At 38.5% G+C, this 19040-nt stretch overlaps 1 protein-coding gene across 1 annotated transcript in view; it reads left to right on the top strand.

Annotated features, from left to right (window-relative positions):
- Nucleotides 1-19040, top strand: part of FAM189A1 (family with sequence similarity 189 member A1) — a 469866-nt gene that overhangs the window by 337103 nt on the left and 113723 nt on the right. Inside the window, exon 3 of the mRNA XM_021680436.2 lies at nucleotides 3076-3186. Coding sequence (XP_021536111.2) covers nucleotides 3076-3186 — 111 coding nt within the window. The remainder of the gene's footprint in view (nucleotides 1-3075; nucleotides 3187-19040) is intronic.

Raw genomic sequence — 19040 nt, 5'->3', positions numbered from 1 at the left:
ACAAGAACCATATGATCTTCTCAATAGATGCAGAAAAAGCATTTGACAAAGTACAGCATCCTTTCGTGATGAAACTCTTCAGAGTATAGGCATAGAGGGTACATACCTCAATATCATAAAAGCCATCTATGAAAAACCTACAGCAAATATCATTCTCAATGGGGAAAAACTGAGAGCTTTCCCCCTAAGGTCAGGAACGCGGCAGGGATGTCCACTATCACCACTGCTATTCAACATAGTATGAGAAGTCCTAGCCACAGCAATCAGACAACAAAAAGAAATAAAAGGCATCCAAATCAGCAAAGAAGAAGTCAAACTCACACTCTTTGCAGATGATGTGATACTTTATGTGGAAAACCCAAAAGACTGTGCCCCAAAACTCCTAGAACTCATACAGGAATTCAGTAAAGTGGCAGGATATAAAATCAATGCACAGAAATCAGTGGCATTCCTATACACCAACAACAAGACAGAAGAAAGAGAAATTAAGGAGTCAATCCCATTTACAATTGCACTCAAAACCATAAGATACCTAGGAATAAATCTAACCAAAGAGACAAAGGATGTGTACTCAGAAAACTATAAAATACTCATGAAAGAAATGGAGGAAGACACAAAGAAATGGAAAAACGTTCCATGCTCATGGATTGGAAGAACAAATATTGTGAAGATGTCAATGCTACCTAGAGCAATCTACACATTCAATGCAATCCCCATCAAAATACCATCCACTTTTTTCAAAGAAATGGAACAAATAATCCTAAAATTTGTATGGAACCAGAAAAGACCCCGCATAGCCAGAGGAATGTTGAGAAAGAAAAGCAAAGCTGGCGGCATCACAATTCCAGACTTCCAGCTCTATTAGAAAGCTGTCATCATCAAGACAGTATGGTACTGGCACAAAAACAGACAATGGAACAGAATAGAGAGCTCAGAAATGGACCCTGAACTCTGTGGTCAACTAATCTTCAAGAAAGCAGGAAAGAATATCCAGTGGAGAAAAGACAGTCTCTTCAACAAATGGTGTTGGGAAAACTGGACAGCCACATGCACAAGAATGAAACTGGACCATTTCCTTACACCATACACAAAAATAGACTCAAAATGGTTGAAAGACCTAAATGTGCGACAGATATCCATCCAAATCCTAAAGGAAAACACAGGCAGCAACCTCTTCAACCTCAGCCGCAGCAACTTCTTCCTAGAAACATCGCCAAAGGCAAGGGAAGCAAGGGCAAAAATGAACTATTGGGAACCTCATCAAGATAAAAAGCTTTTGCACAGCAAAAGAAACATTCAACAAAACCAAAGACAACCGACAGAATGGGAGAAGATATTTGCAAATGACATATCAGATAAAGGGCTAGTATCCAAAATCTATAAAGAACTTATCAAACTCAACACCCAAAGAACAAATGATCCAATCAAGAAATGGGTAGAAGACAAGACATCCAAATGGCCAACAGACACATGAAAAAGTGCTCAACATCGCTTGGCATCAGGGAAATCCAAGTCAAAACCTCAGTGAGATATCACCTCACACCAGTCAGAATGGCTAAAATTAAGTCAGGAAACGACAAATGTTGGTGAGGATATGGAGAAAGGGGAAGCCTCCTACACTGTTGGTGGGAATGCAAGCTGGTGCAGCCACTCTGGAAAACAGTATGGAGGTTCCTCAAAAAGTTGAAAATAGAGCTACCATACGATCCAGCAATTGCACTACTGGGTATTTACCCCAAAGATACAAATGTAGGGATCCAAAGGGGTACGTGCACCCCGATGTTTATAGTAGCAATGTCCACAATAGCCAAACTGTGGAAAGAGCTAAGGTGTCCATCGACAGATGAATGGATAAAGAAGAAGTGGTATATATATATACAATGGAATATTATGCAGCCATCAAAAGGAATGAGATCTTGCCATTTGCAACGACGTAGATGGAACTAGAGGGTGTTATGCTGAGCGAAATAAGTCAATCAGAGAAAGACATGTATCATATGACCTCACTAATATGAGGAATTCTTAATCTCAGGAAACAAATGGAGGGTTGCTGGAGTGGTGAGGGTTGGGAGGGATGGGGTGACTGGGTGATAGACATTGGGGAGGTTATGTGCTATGTTGAGCGCTGTGAAGTGTTTAAGACTGTTGAATCACAGATCTGTACCTCTGAAGCAAATAATACATTATATATTTAAAAAGAAGGAAAAGAAGAAGAAGATAGCAGGAGGGGAAGAGTGAAGGGAGGGAAATCAGAGGGGGAGACGAACCATGAGAGACTATCGACTCTGAAAAACAAACTGAGGGTTCTAGAAGGGAGGGGGGTGGGAGGATGGGTTAGCCTGGTGATGGGTATTAAAGAGGGCACATTCTGCATGGAGTACTGGGTGTTATATGCAAACAATGAATCATGGAACACTACATCAAACACTAATGATGTATGGGGATTAACATAACATAATAAAAGAAAACAAAGAAAATTTTGAGATTATTAAGGAAATGTGAACTCTGAACCTTTGATATTAATGAATGATTACTCTAGAGATGATGACATTATTTTGGTTGTGTTTTCAAAAACAGTCTTATTTTAGAAATATACACTGAAAGGATGAAATATCATGTCTGATACTTACTGCAAAATAATCTAGAAGGTATAAATGAAGCATCACAGCCCATGAGTTAGTTAGTTGTTGAGTCTTGGTGGTAGGTATGTGGGGCTTCATTAAACTATCTTCTCTGGTTTTGTATAGGTATGAAATTTTCCATAAGAAAATAAATATAAAGGCCTTCTAATAAATAAGCTTCTTTCTGTTGGTTTTCTTTAGTCATTTCTAACATGTTATTTTTGAGGCTATATAAAACTATTTTTAGAGTATATAATGTATAGTATTTTCAAGTTTAGCCTCTAAAATATTTTACAATATAATTCAAATTTTGAGAAATAATACCATCCTTTAAGAAAATACAGCTGTTACTCATATAATTATTTGATCAACTGAAAGCTTTTTTAAAGCCAAATCACTTTGCCTTCGAACTTCTCCAAGTGAATAATCCATTTTTTGTTTGGTTTGTTTCCAGATAACCTTTTTCATGCTGCTCTCTGCAGTGTGCGTAATGCTGAATTTGGCTGGTTCAATTCTCTCCTGTCAGAATGCTCAGCTAGTCAACTCCCTAGAAGGCTGTCAGTTGGTGAGTAATGAAATGCAAACCTTTTGAAAAAGGTCACAGGCTTTGATTTTGCCTGAACGTAATTTTAAAAATAAATTTTATTATATCCTTGGATTTAGTCTCGTGTTTTATAATTGTATAAGGAATTTAAGTTGGTTCATTTCTAAGCATTATCTCAAATTAAAACTCATCCTACTTGTAAGTCAGTTACTAAAAGTATATTTCTAAGGATCACAGTATAGTGCTGTTTTAGAGGAAATCTTTGGTAATGATTATATTTTGGCATTTGTTGCATTGATTTTTCTCGCCACTGAATTTTTAAAAATCAATTGTGTAAGTCGATTGTAAGTGCCATGATACATACAAGCTTGATAATGGGTGCACCAAAACAATTTAGTTCACATTTTTTTCAATTCAAAAAGTGGATTGTCTTTTAGCTCTAGGAGAATGGTAGACAGGGTGCTGTGTACATTGTGGGGGATCAATAAGTGGTTTGTTGGATAGAAGCTTCATTCCCTATCATGACTTAGCTCCTGGGACCGTAATACGTGCTTCCGGGTGGGGCAGTCACATTTGGTAAGGGGCGTACAGTTTGACTCCCGATAGGACCATGGCTGCTGGATGTGAGACACTGGCATTTGTTGGTTTATCTTGGAGACTACGCAGGGCTACCTTGTAGAGCCATTCTCCTCCAGAGCTGCCTGTGCACTTGCTGGGCCTGGGGCTGTTATTTCTGAGAGGTCAGGGGGCTATCCTGAATTACCTGAAGCTTCTCCGTAGCAGAGCCATGCTTACTTTTCTTGTGGCCATGCCGTTTGGGTTCAGAAGAGCAGATGTTGGGACACCTGCGGCTTTCTACAGTTTGATTCTAAGCAGGCTAGAAGGACTAGTGTCAGTTGGCACAGTTTCAATGCAGAGACACCTACTGAGTTCCAGAAACTAACTGTGAGAGCTTCAGCTTGCTGGCCTAGACCACATTGATCAGATTTCATCCCTGTATGATGTGCAGAGTATCCGGGGTATGGTGCAGTATTGCTCCTGACTGCTAAGAATTGCTACACCCTGGAGCCCCACCACCATCAGAGAGGGTGACTTGCCAACTTGTATCCATAACTGAGTCAGCCTGTTTATTCCTAAATACTAGGTGCTGTGAATATCATAACATCGGCAACCGACAGGGGACTGGCCGTTTTTTCCTCTGACCCCCATTTTTTCAATGCAAGGCCTTGTGTGTGGGAGAGAGTATTTGGGGTGATGAGAAGTGACAGTGTGTGGAGGTCCAGATGAAGCAGAAGGCCCACACTTAGTGCCCCACATCGAAAGGCTGACCCCTCCAGGTCTTAATCTCAGACTCTGTTTTCCTAGATCATAGCATCGTGAAAGGATAGAACAGGTAGATATGATTTCCTTTATTCTTTCTGCCTTCAGGAGGCCCCCCCCGCCGCCAGTAAATTAAACAAACATCATGTACACACGTACACTCATATACGTCTTGGTTATAGAGGACTGTGGACTCATCAATATTTATCTGACTTTAGAGCTTAATCCTAAGCATCTCTCTGCCCTGGCTCATACTTGGCCAGTAATTTCCGAGTGAGATCAGTGTGCTCACTTGTTGAAGTGGAGTATGAATAGTAGAGAGAGTCGTGGATTTGGAATCAGGAAACGAGGATCAAAGTCATGACTTTATAACCGACTAGTTAAATGACTTAGGACAAATCACCTTCCCTGTCTCAGCTTTACTTCTCTTTCCTATTAAGGGTGGTTATTACCTGCCCTGAGCTTTTCCTAAGATACTTAATAAGATAGGATTCATAAAATGCACAAGAAATATACTCCTTTCCTGTTATAAAAGTTATGTAATTACTATAGAAAAACAAAAAAAACCAAAATACACGTTATTATTATGCTTATTATGTCCTTCCAGTATTCTCTGTGCATAATAGGTATGGATGTGTATGTATGTATGTATGTATACAAAACATGTGTGTATTTGATATACATTTAAATGTGCTATACTCTTCATGCAGCTTTGTGATTTAATTTTTTATTGGTTGTGAACATTATTTCATGCTTTAAATTCTTTTCTACAACTTTATTTGTAGTGGCTGCTCTGTATGAATGAATATAGCATTATTTATTTAACCAGTCTCTGTTTTTTGCATGTATGAAGGTTGCCATCATCCCTACACAAAATCTTTTTACAGCTCCTAAAAGTGGACTTGCTTGATCATAAGGAATCCACATCTTTAAAGCACTTGATACATATTGACATACTGCCTTCCAAAGAGTTTACCAATTTATAATCCCAATATATGAGAATGATTTTTTTCCTATACCCTTTGCCAGCACTGTAAATCCTTACTTTTAAAAATTTATGCTAATTTGAAAGGTGTAAAATGACATCATTGCTTTAATTTGAACTTCTTTGAGTATTAGCAAGACTGAACTTTATTTATAACTGTGTGTACATAAGTTTATATATGTACGTGCATATATACATATATATGCAATCATATGTGTGTATATATATACCATTTATATTTCTTCTTCCGTGAGTTGACTATAACCTTTACCCATTTTTAGAAGTATTTATCTTAGTGATTTGTAAGAACTCTTTTTTTTTTTTAAGATTTTATTTATTTATTTGACACAGAGAGAGAGATAGTGAGAGCAGGAACACAAGCAAGGGGAGTGGGAGAGGGAGAAGCAGGCTTCCCGCGGAGCAGGGAGCCCGATGCGGGGCTCCATCCCAGGATCCTGGGATCATGACCTGAGCTGAAGGCAGATGCTTAACGACTGAGCCACCCAGGCGCCCCATGTAAGAACTCTTTATATATGCAATTATATAATTTATTTATAATTATACATACATAAGTTTATATGTGCATATACATACATGCAATATATATATATATGTATAAAATTTATATTTCCTCTATGAATTGATTGGGGCCTTTACACATTTTTAGGTTTAACTATCTTACTGACTTTTAAGAGATCTTTACATTTTATGGTTTTGAGTCCTATAGCTTGTATTAGTCGAATATACTTCCTGGATTATTATTTGCCTTTTAGTTTTAGTGCATTTAAATCTATGAATGTTTTCCTTTGTGGCCTTATCTTGAAACCAGTAAAAAGACATTCTTTCCAAGATCAAGTTACCTCCCCTTTTTTTATGTAGTTAACTCTTTCATATTCTGGAATTCATTTAAAGAATTTAAGTGTTCCCCAAAATGAGTAGCTAGCTTACCTAAAACAATTCCCTGAGTAACCTTATATTTCACCAATGATTTGAAATACCACCTGAATCCTAAGAGTCCTTTGATGGCAAGCTACAAAAACTGACAAAGCCATAGGCCATTTATTGCAAAGACGGTAGGGTCTATAGAATAAGCAAGAAGTCTGAAGATTGGGCTTGGTGCCAGAGAGGCTCCTGTAGATGCAGAAGCCTGTCCCAGAGCGGGGGCCTGCTGCAGGAACCCTGAACTCCCCAGGGTATTGTTCTGCAGAAGTGAACAATTCCAGTGGTTTTTAATCTCCATCCATTTGCTCTAGAGTCAGAACCCAGAGAGAGAGTATTTGATTGGTCAGGGCAAGACAGAAATCTCAACTGTCGCGCCACACTGAATCCAAGGCGATTCAAGAGGTAATTCTCAAAAACGAAGTTAGGTATTATTAGGAAGGGTTGAAGTAGGAGGAGGCAAAAATGTATGATCAAAAAACAACCAATATCTACTCCAACAGCATTATCATATGTATGTACACATACACACGGATACTTATGTCTATTTGCCTATGACTGAACTTTTCATTCTCCCTCCTCCTAGGTTTATTTATTTATATTCCAGAGCAGTATTACTTTAATTACTTTAACTTTATATATATATATATATAGAGAGAGAGAGAGAGAAACTTTATATATATATATATTTATAGAGAGAGAGTCTATATGTATGTATATTTATATATACATAGACATATATACATATAATATATATATTTTACAATGGAAGGGCAAGCCCTATCCCCCACCCCATTCCAGACTTGTTTTTTGAAGATTTTATTTATTTGAGAGAGAGAGAGAGTGAGTGGGAAGGAGAGGGAGAGCGAATCTGAAGCAGACTCCACATTGAGCACAGAGCCCCACACCAGGCTTAATGCCACAACCACAAGATCATGACCCGAGCTGAAACCAAGAGTCAGAAGCTTCACCGACTGAGCCACCAGGCGCTCCCCCCCTATTCCAGACTTTAATCTACTTTTTAAAAATATTCTTAGAAGTTTAGTCTTCCAGAATAGTTTAAAATTTGGGGAGTCAGGACTCCAAAGGAATAGATTTGAGAGTTGAACTGAAATCACATTAAAATTATAGATTGCCTTGGGAGAGAATTGGTGTGTTAACAATACCATGTTTTCCCATTCAGGAGCATTGTCTGTTTTGGTTTCTCCAAATTGTTTTTATAAATCCTTCAGTGCAATTTTTGTTTTCCTTTAGGGTATCTAGTGCATTTCCGTATCTGTATGCGTGTTTCTCTTTTTCCTACATATAATTAAAAATTAACTCATATTTTCTGCATATATATATTTTTTTCTATTCCAAACTCCCACCCCCTTCCAGAAAGTTTTTGGTAGCCAGACATTTTGTATGCTTATTTTGTGTATTATCATTTTTACACACATGGGGAGTCTATTCTACACACCATTATTCACATCGCTCTTGTCAGCCAGCCATGTAACTTGGTGACATTTATATAACAGCACTTGGAGATCTGCCCAGCTGTTAAATAGAGAGCAGCAGAGAATTCCACTGGATAGATGTATACAGGATAATTTATTTAACCACCACTTAATGAAGGACAGGTTAGGGATGTTTCTAGTGCTCTGCTAAAACAAACATGGCAGAGAAGATTACCCTTTGTGCACGTTCATTACTCGACAAATAGAGTAGCTATGGCTGCAGCAGTGGGAACCGGCCTGTTGTAAAGGGTACAGGGGCCAACCAGAGAGGAATGTACAAGTAGATCGCTAGAAGAAATTGCTAAAGGTGTCTTTTCAGTCAAAGCATCAGAGTGCACTTTACATTTAGAATGTTATTCCTAAATTAACGTCCAAAGATGGGACACGAGACTCTTGCCAACAGTACATGATTATCCAGACCAGTGCCCGGTTACCCAGACCCACGCAAACTTCTGTGCGTCATCAGAATTTTTTTTGGTCTTTGCCAATCTGCCGAAAGTGTTAAGATCTTAATTTGTAACTTGCATTTCTTTAATTAAAAGTGAAGTTGAGCATCTTGTACATTTGTTTAGAAGTGATTTCTTTATTTGCTGACTGCCAGTTCATTTTTGCTGCCTATTTTTCTGTGAGGTTGTTGCTATTCATAATTGATTTATAAACATACTACCTATATATATTTTTTAAAGATTTTTATTTATTTGAGACAGAGAGAATGAGAGACAGAGAGCATGAGAGGGAGGAGGGCCAGAGGGAGAAGCAGACCCCCCGCCAAGCAGGGAGCCCGATGCGGGACTCGATCCCGGGACTCCAGGATCATGACCTGAGCCGAAGGCAGTCGCTTAACCGACTGAACCACCCAGGCGCCCAACATACTACCTATATTGAGGAAACTGCCCACTGTCATATGTGTGGCAGATAAATATTTTTTCATAGTTTGTCATTCATTTTTTGACTTTTTTTGGTATTCTTTCTTGTGTGAAAATTTCATATACTCAAATTGCTTTTATTCATTTATATATTTTTACCCTTATGATTTCTGGCTTATATGTTTTGCCTAGAAAAGCATTTCCCCCTCCAAAATTATAAAAAGTTTTCCCATTTTCCTCCCAGAATTTTAGGGTTTCATTTTTTTAATATTTATATATTACATAGATCTTGTGTTTATTTTGCTATAAATATCATTATGTTTTTACAGTTTTAAAAAATACACTTGTGGACCATACATATTTCTTTTAAAGTTTAGTGCTAGGTATTTTAAATAACTTGTTGCTCTGGTGGGTGCATTTTCAAAAATTATTATTTTATATTGCAAGAGGCCCCTAGTAATATATAAGACTTTCAGTGATTTTTTATTATTTATATTTAATAAAATATGCCATTGAATGTACAGTTGAGTCTTTGATCCATAGTCTGTCAGAAGAAATACTGTCTCTGCTTTCCAGTGTTTGTACTTGTTATCCCATCTAGTTATTTTGTCTTAGATTATCAAAATAACATTAGATATTGATGGTGTTTCATTGTCTATTTTTTGTTCCTGAATATCATGATTTACTTCAAACATGATGGTGAGCGATGGTTTCAAATAGCCATTTTGTAACGTTAAGGTGATATTCATATTTAACTAAGAGTCTTTTAAAAATAAAATGGAAGTTAAATTTTACCAAGTTTTTTTTGGACATCTGTTAAGATTATATATTTTTTATTTTGATCCATTGGTATGATAGATTATATTAATAGATTCTCAAGATTAAGCAACATGGAACATAATTAGCATGAAATCCCCTTAGTCTTTGAAAATATTACTGGATTCTATCTGCTGATATTTTATATGTGATTTTTCATATTCATAAATGCAATTAATTTTATAGTTTTCATTTTTCTCCTACCCTTCCATACTTCGTTTCATGAGTATAGTAATTTCATAATTTCATTTTTCAATTTCAAATTTTCATAATTTCATTTATAAAATTCAACCAATTTCGTTTAATTGAATAAATGAAATCTAAAGAATTTTCTTTTCCTTGATGGATAATGACACTTAAATGTATAATTCTCTGGGTCCAGCACTATTTTATGAAATAATTATTTGACATAATTTTCTATTCCAGTTTTTTTCTATTTCTTTCTAAACTTTTGACAATGTCTGTATTATTAACATTTTTTTCATTGTATTGACCTTTCCATACTTATTAATATGAAGTAATGCATTGAATTGTCTTAAAAATACCTATGGTAACATTATGTCTTATTTCTTTTATTTGTATTCATAGTGCTTTATATTTTCTATTTCTCTTCCTTTCTTATTATATTTTTCCAGAAATGTATCTATTTTATTTATTTGATGATTCGAACTACCAAAGAAATATATCCATTGAAAAATTTCAAAACTACAGAAGTATAAAAAGTCCTCTTTAATACCTCAGGTTGGCATGTACCCTTATGGAAATTTCTATATGTAATATTGAGAAATAGCCTCAGATCTAGTCTGTCTGCATTAGATTCTATGGATGCAAGCTGTATACATTATTTAAGAGGCCCCCAACTTCAGGGCACTTACATGGTCTCTAACTTCTAATGTCATAAATAATGTTAGAGCTCATTGTCTTATAAATAAATCTGTGGACAAGTCTGTGTGTATTTATGTAGGACATTTCCTCAAATTTGGATTGATGGCCCAAAGGGTAAATGCATTAAAATTTTTGATAGATACTGCCTTCCAGAAAGGGCTATATTCATACACACTTCCACCTACAGTCTGTGGAAATGAGCATGTCCCACTCCCAGGCCAGCGTTAGATATTACCAATGTTGAAAATGTTTGCCAGTCTGAAGGATGAAGAATGAAATCTCATTATTTTAATTTGCATACCCTGGTCATGAGGGAGGTTGAGCTTTTTTTCATAGAAGCAGAATTGAACGTAGGTACCTTGGGAAAGAATTGAGATCTATGAAGGTCAAGTCTTTTTATCCAGAAATGGATTCTTTCTCTCCTATTTTCAGGTCTTTCATGCCTTGAAAGAAGTCTTAAAACTTTCTTCATAAAGTGCTTAAACATTTTGTATTAACTTTATTTCTAGTTTGTCTGCAGTTTTTGATGCTAATGTCAAGGGTATTTTTCTTTATTATTTTTTATAATTGCTTATTGCTATAATATAGGAAAGCTATTGATTTTTTAAATTAAACTTTTCATTTTGAGATAATGGTGGCTTTGCAAACAGTTGCAAGAAATTATACAGAGAAATCTATGTAGCTTTTCCCAGTTTCCCCACATTGATAGCGCCTTATGGGGTTTACTTTACACTGATGAACAGTCAAGATGCAGAACATTCCCACCACCATAAATGTCCAGGAGTACAATTGCAGAGTTGTATGACAGGCCTGTGTTTAGTTTTTTCGAGACACTGCCACGCTGTTTTCCAGAATGTCAATATCATTTTACATTCCCACCAACAGTGTACAAGAGCCCCGGTTTCTCTGCATCTTCGTCAGCATTGAGGGGTTGGCACTTTTTTTTACTTGAGCCATTCTCATGCTTTGGAGTGATATCTTGTGGTTTTAATTTGTGCTTCCCTGATGAATAATGATGACAAGCAGCTTTTCCTGTGTTTCACTGCCATCTGCATGTCCTCTTTGGTGTTGTGTCTGGTCATATCTCATCTTTTGCCCATTTTTTAATACTGTTGAGTTTTGAGAGTTCTTTATATTCTAGATACTATTCCTTTGTTGAAGATGAGCTTTGCAAATGTTTATCCCAGTCTATAGTTTACCTTTTCATCTTCTTAATGGGGTCTTTGACAGAGCAAAAGCTTTAAATTTTGATGAAGTCTAATTTATCCATTTTTGCTTTTTTGGATCATGCTTTGGGTGTTAAGTGTAAGAATTACCTATCCCTAGATCCTACGAATGATTTTCTCCTAGGTGGGGACAAGAGTTGTCATTTCCCCAGTAGGCCTCCACTGATACCTGCCTGGCTGGGAAGGAAGGGTGGAATGCTTCATCACTGCTCCCCAGGTGGATTACATTGAGATGGGGTGGGAAGGTGGCCTCATGATTGCTGTGTGGTGTCCACTTAACCTGGGGGAGGAGGGGTGGCACCTCCTATTGCTGGATGAGGTAGAAGCCCACGCTCTCCATGTGGTCCCCCTCAACACTGTGGGAGTTGGGGGGATGGGATGGGGGGGGGTCCTCTGTCTTCATCTCCAGCTATAGGATCTATGAGGCAAAAAGAAAGCCCAGGAAACTCATTGCTGTTCCCTTCCCTGGGTCCTGAGGTCCCTAACCAGTCTGTCTTTATACTTTCCAGTCTGTTAATACACATTTGATACATAATGTCCAGGGTTTTTCTAGTTGTACTTAGAGGAATAGGAAAAGGTTCATCTGTATCTTTCCAGAAGCAGAAATGCCATTGATTTTTGTTTGTTTTCTAGAACTTTTTTATTCACTCTAAAAGTTTTTCCGAGATACCTTTTCGTGTCCAGGTGGACTGCCCTATAGCTGTGAAAGTAAGGGTGTTGTCCCTCTATGTGCATATTTATACCTTGTATATTTTTTTCTTGGCTTTTTACACTGATACAGTTTTAAGTTGGCATTCAGTAGCCCGCAATGAAGTAGGCTTGTAATCTAACCACTGAGCTTTGTAGAAAGACACAGGGGAGGAGACAGGGCAGAAGGGAGGGAGAGCATCTTCCCATCATCAGGAAGCCCAGCAGCTTCCCTTGCGCATCATCTCCCAGGCTGTGTACTGCTCTCACAGAAGAAGTTCAAGGACACACAGGTTACGTACTGACTCCGAGAAGCCACAGCCTGTTTTCCAACAGTTTGTATAGCATGTTTGTAGTCAGAGGCGCAAGGCCTGCCTGCCAACGCAGAGCTTTCCCGATCAGGTGGACTCCTGCCGAGCAACTGAGGCAGACAGAGCATTTCCACGCTGATCTGTAGTGTCCAAGGAAGCAGAGACCCAAGAAGTCAGAATTTATAGGCCACTTTCTCAAGTAAATCTGGATCAGCCCAAACCCTGTGTCACCTGTTATTCCCAATGAGGATTTACGAGGGAAAAAGTTTGACTCATAAGGGACCTTTTTAATACCGTGTTTTATGGCTGACTTTCAAGGGGTTGAAAGTGAAAGGGGATTGACCCGAGGAGTTACCATTTAGCCTAATGTTTGCGGTCAGCTTACGAGAAAGGTGCCCTTAATAACTCACGGCGCTTCCATCTGGCCTGGCTCTCGAAGATTTTTATTTTAATCAAGAATGCATGTAAATTTTATCATCGTCTTTCAACATCTGTGAAGCTGATCATACAACTTTCCCCTTTTAGTTTATTAATGTAGTGATTTGCATTAATAGATTTCCTAATGCTAAACCAGCTTTGCATTATGGAAATAGGCCCTCCCTCGTCCAGGTACTTTTGAGGCATACATATTACTCTGCATTCAAATTGCTAATATTTTATTTAAGAGTTGTATGCCTAAATTCATACATGAGATTGATCCACAGTTTACCTTTACTCGCAGCCTTGTCCAGTTTTTGTATTTGAATTATGCTGCCAGCCTGGGATGAACTTAGAAGCATGTGGTTCGATCTGTTTTCTGAAACAGTTGAAATAGCCTAGGAATTACTCCAATTTGTTACATTTTGGGGAGTTGATCTGGTTGCTTTTAAATTTTTTTATGGGCTCATTGTGTTATTTATGTTGTTTGGGGTAATTTTTGCTAGTACGTATCTTTCTAAAATTGTGTATTTCATCTGTTGTATTGTTATAATGCTACAGGTCACCTTCTTTTCTAATTAAAAAATAAGTGTTTAGCAAATCTATGGACATAGAAAGTAGATTCTTGGTTGCTTAGGGCTGGGGGGCATGAAGGAAAATGGGGAGTTTGGGCAGAGTTTAAGATTTATTTTTGGAGGGCGCCTGGGTGGCTCAGTCGTTAAATGTCTGCCTTCGGCTCAGGGCCCTGGGATCGAGCCCCACATTGGGCTTCCTGCTCGGCAAGAGGCCTGCTTCTCCCTCTCCCATTCCCCCTGCTTGTGTTCCTGCTCTCGCTATCTCTCTCTCTGTCAAATAAATAAATAAAATCTTTAAAAAAAAAAAAAGATTTATTTTTGGAGTGATAAAAATGCCCTAAAATAGACTGTGTCTCTATAGGTCTGTCAAGATACTAACCACCAATGAATTGTCAACTTCACGTGGGTGGATTGTACGTGATTTCTACCTCAGTCAGGCTGTTGTTATTTTCAAAGCCCTTTGGTTGATGTCTTCTCTGATTTCTAATGCTAAATTATGTTTCCTCTCCCTTGATTCAAAGTTTATCCTTTTTTAAAATTGTTTTCCCTCAAAGAACCAGCTGCTAGTTTTGTTAATCAAGATTACTCTTTGAGTTGTTGTTTCGTTGACCGTGCTTTATTTTATTAACCCCTCTACTTTCCCAAGGAATAATTTGTTCATTTGCCACCTGTCATAGTTGAGTCACAGAGGTCCATAGTGCTGTCATTGAGTTTCACTGAATTACAATGAAATTAGAATTTCATTTTGGCTTTGCTGTTTAAGCACTCATTAAATTTATGTTCTTAACTTTCTAGATACCTAGACTTTTGGGTTTTCTTTTTCTTTGTTTGCTATCCTTTTACTGTTAATTTCTAATACTATTGCATGAGAGCATGTGTCTTCTACATATATATGTATATGTATGTATGCATGTGTGTGTGTGTTTCCTCAGTGTGTTGGGTTCAAATCCATTCACAAATTTTTGTGTGAAGAGCTTCTTAAAATATAAATTCAATCATATGCTTTCCATTGCACATGGAATGCTGTGCAGAGAACCCTCCTTGTGACCTGTGAGTTCTTTCATCCGGCCCTTCCTGCTTCCTGTTCCTTTGGAGCCCTCCTGCTCCCTCCTCCTCCATCCAGCTTCTTGTGATGCCCTGCCCCGTCTTCCCCCTCTTCCCCTAGGCCTCCCCCATTTCTGTGTCCTCCTACAGCTTCCTGTGATGGTCCTTAACATCCCCTCACCCTCCCTTAGAGTTTACCCTGGTATGACTCCCTCCCCCACCGCTTCCCCCACAAACTTCCAGTGCTGTCCCTGGGCATCTCCCTCTCCTCCCCCAGCTTTCCTGGGCTGCCCCTTGTCCCCCAACCCCACTCTGTTCCAGCCAAGGGAGTTCCAGGCTCTCTCTCACCTGGGGCTGCTCCTATGAGCTGCGTCCTCTGCGCGGGAGGTTCCTTCTTATCCTCTAGATTCTGGGGTAGGTGGTATATCTGTGGAGGGGCCTTCCTGGATCACCCTATCCGAGAGGCAGTCCTTTTCCTCCAGAGACTGGCCTCTCCCCCATCATCTCCTACTTGGCAAACAGCAGAAGGGAAGGGCCACACCTGGGCTGTGCCTTATCATGGGTCCAGGGCCCCTGCCATTCCTGGCCCAGAGTGTGTGTCAGTGAGTCGTCAAAAAGTGAAATGTCTCCCGGTTGCTCTTTTCTTAAGAGAGCCCGAGGAAGGTAAAAAATCATTTTGGGATTTTAAGTAACATGCTGTTTTAGGTTAATTACAAGAAAAAGCATAGTTGGCTTTCAAAAGCCTTTTAAAATGCCTCATCACGGTCGTTTCATTTGAGGCTGCTTGTACAATGAATTATGACAGCATCAAACTTTTGTTTAAAAACCTTTTCCTGTGACCTTTTTTTTTCGGTTCATCCTGCAAAAGTTCTGGATTTTGTTTCATTCTTTTCTTGCTTTTTTAGGAAATGTATTTTCGTGTTGAAGTGTAGTTGCCCACAATGTTACATTGGTTTCAAGCATACAGCGTAGAGACTGACAGCTCTGTATGTTGTTTCTTACATTGCTTTTATTTTTTTTTTAAAGATTTTATTTATTTATTTGAGACAGAGAGAATGAGAGACAGAGAGCATGAGAGGGGGGAGGGTCAGAGGGAGAAGCAGACTCCCCGCTGAGCAGGGAGCCCGATGCGGGACTCGATCCAGGGACTCCAGGATCATGACCTGAGCCGAAGGCAGACGCTTAACCGACTGAGCCACCCAGGCACCCCCTCATCTAGTTTTTTTAAATAAACTTACTACTTTTGTTTCATTTCCCTACTCGATGATATTACTTTAGACATTTTCCCTGCTCACTGATATTATTTCACACATTACTTCCACAGTAATGTGGAAGTAATAGGTTTGCTTATACATGGATTTTATTCGATAGATATAATACTGTAAATGTACTCTCTTCCTTACTATTTTCTTAATAACATTTTCTTTTCTCTAGCTTATTTTATTATAAGAACAGAATCTATAATTCATATAATATGCAAAATATGTGTTAATCAACTGTTCCTATTATTGGTAGGACTTCCAGTCAACAGTAGGCCTACTAGTGAAGTTTTGGGGAAGTCAAAAGTTCCCCGTTTTGGGGATTTTGGACTACGTTGGAGGTGTTGGCACCCCTAACCCCCATGTTGGTCAACTATATGAAGAGGGTCCCTCATTCTTTTAAAGGCAACTGTGTGCACTCCCCCATAGTGCGCCATGTTCAACTGTGCGTAGAGGCAGTGAGTTCATGTCCACTGTTTTGCTATCACAGACATGACCAGAGTCAACATGCATTTTTGTCCTTGCTTTTGGTCAATTTAAACGTAGTCAGGTACAAATTTTTTTAAGAAGAAAACAAACAGAATCTCCATCACTGTAGTACGGAGTAGATTAAAAATATTTGTCCTATTCAGTATTGCCACAGAAACTAGAAATTTAGGTGGAAAATTTCATAAAAGGTATATATTTAACTCATTTTAATATATATTTAGATATAAGCTTGAAATGTGTTCCTTGATATTTTAATTTTTTTTTTAAAGATTTTATTTATTTATTTGAGACAGAATGAGACAGAGAGAGAGAGCACATGAGAGGGGGGAGGGTCAGAGGGAGAAGCAGACTCCCCGCCGAGCAGGGAGCCCGATGCGGGACTCGATCCAGGGACTCCAGGATCATGACCTGAGCCGAAGGCAGTCGCTTAACCGACTGAGCCACCCAGGCGCCCCGTTTCTTGATATTTTAAAGCAAAGCTAGTACTAATTGCTATTTGATGATTGCTAAGTTTCTTGAGCACTTGCTATGTTGAAGGCACTGCTCTGAGCACATTATATATGTTCATTCATTTTCTCCTGACAACTATGAACAGGTCACAGGTACTATTTTATCTCCACTTTACAGGTAAAGAAATTGAGACCTTGGGAGTTAAGTCATAGCGTTAGCAGGTGCTGAAATCAGTCATCCTACACTTGTAACCACTGGCAAATCATTACGGTTCTGTTTTACATAGCATTTTAACTTTAGAATACTTATAGTTAAAAAAGAAGGAGAAGATAAAAAGCATCAGACAGTAGAAGTAAAGAATATGTCTCCTTTATTTTTGGTCAAAGTCAATCATTGAAAACATGGGAAATCCTTTCCTGTATAGAGAAGAATTTCAAGGAACCTAAACCATAGCTTATATGTCACAGCAAAGATAAGTGAAAACAGTGTGTAGTTTTGTAAGAAATGGGAGCTCTTCTCCAGCCACATCAAGCATGTAACTGGAAGAAGTATCTTTCCCTGTAAGTAAACAGTAACATGAGTATGTGGTGTTTACCCATGACCACACCACGGTTTTTCTGACCCTAAGTCCTTTTTAATTAGATTTATCACACCGCAGGGACAGTGCGATATACCCTTGTCAGCTGGAGAGCCTGGCTATCCCTCATCCCGCTGTGCCTGTTATCTGCACACTAATTGGACATCTCTAGTGTCTGCTCAGGTTTTCTGTTATGTACCTATAACCCCAAGAACAGAATAAAAGGTGGCCTCAGGAGATATGACACCTGGGCAGGCATTTTGATGGAAAGCAGATCACTACCGTCTTCTTTCTTGTTTGTTTGTATTTCTGTTTGGAGAGCTTAAGTTCAGCCTCTCCCCTGTGAGTGCCTCCCAGGTATGATGCGTGATTTCTGCTAGGTGAAGCCAGAGGACAGCCTCTTTTCCTTAAAGTAATGAGCAAAGAATATTTCACAGAACCCAGAAGAGCAGGCGATGAAAGAAAAGCATTTGGTAGCAAAGGAAGAAGGCATGATGTACTTGGGAATTATAACTTGCACCTTATCCTGTTTCCAAGTCCACCTAAGAGATGCAGAAGGGATGATGATTTTGTCAGGAACTGTTTCCTTCATCTGGGTGCAGAAATAGCTCCTGAAGGAAGGGTGTGCTGGAGCAGGCTCATATTGATTTGGAAGAATGGCTTATTAAGTGATCAGATTTTGTGATCTGGTTATAGCCATTATTAAAAATTAACTAATATAAATCACAATGAAGTACATTCTACTAAAAACACCACTTACTTTTTTTATAAATACACTCTTCTTTGCATGATCTTGAAGTTATTTACATACTATATTATGTGTTATGTTAATGGGTTTCTCCAGAGAAGCAGAACCAGTAGGAGATATAGAGTCGACCCCAGACAACACAGATTTGAACTGCCTGGGTCCATTTATACATGGATTTTTTTTTCATATAGTACAGTACTGTAAATGTATTCTCTCTTCCTTAAAACTTTCATGATAACGTTTTCTTTTCTCTGTCTTACTTTATTGTAAGAATATAATATATATGACATACAAAATATGTGTTAATCAGCTGTTCATGTTATTGGTAAGTCTTTTAGTCCACAGTAGGCTATTAATAGTTAAGTTTTGGGGGAGTCAAAAGTTACATGCAGATTTCTAACTGTGCAGGGGGTCGGCGCCTGTAACCCCTGCATTATTCAAGGTCAACACATATATACATACATACGCATACAGAAAGAGAGATTAATTTGTTATATATGTGAAATTTATTATATATGAAGAGACTTGTTATGAGGAATTGGCTCACGTGATTGTGGAGGCTGGGAAGTCCCATGATCTATTGTCTGCAAGCCGGAGACCCAGGAAAGCCAGTGGTATAATTTAGTCTGAGTCCAAAGACCTGAGAAGCAGGGGATCCTACAGGGTAAACCCCAAGTCCAAGGACCAGAGAAGGTGAGGTAGGATGTCCCAGCTCAACAATGAGGCAGGAAGAAAGAGACGAATTCCTCCTTCTTCCACCTTTTGTTCTATTCGGGCCTTCAGTG

The sequence above is a fragment of the Neomonachus schauinslandi genome, chromosome 9 (assembly GCF_002201575.2).
Source record: "Neomonachus schauinslandi chromosome 9, ASM220157v2, whole genome shotgun sequence".
Lineage (NCBI taxonomy): Eukaryota > Metazoa > Chordata > Mammalia > Carnivora > Phocidae > Neomonachus > Neomonachus schauinslandi.
This window is presented reverse-complemented; position numbering and strand designations above follow the sequence as displayed.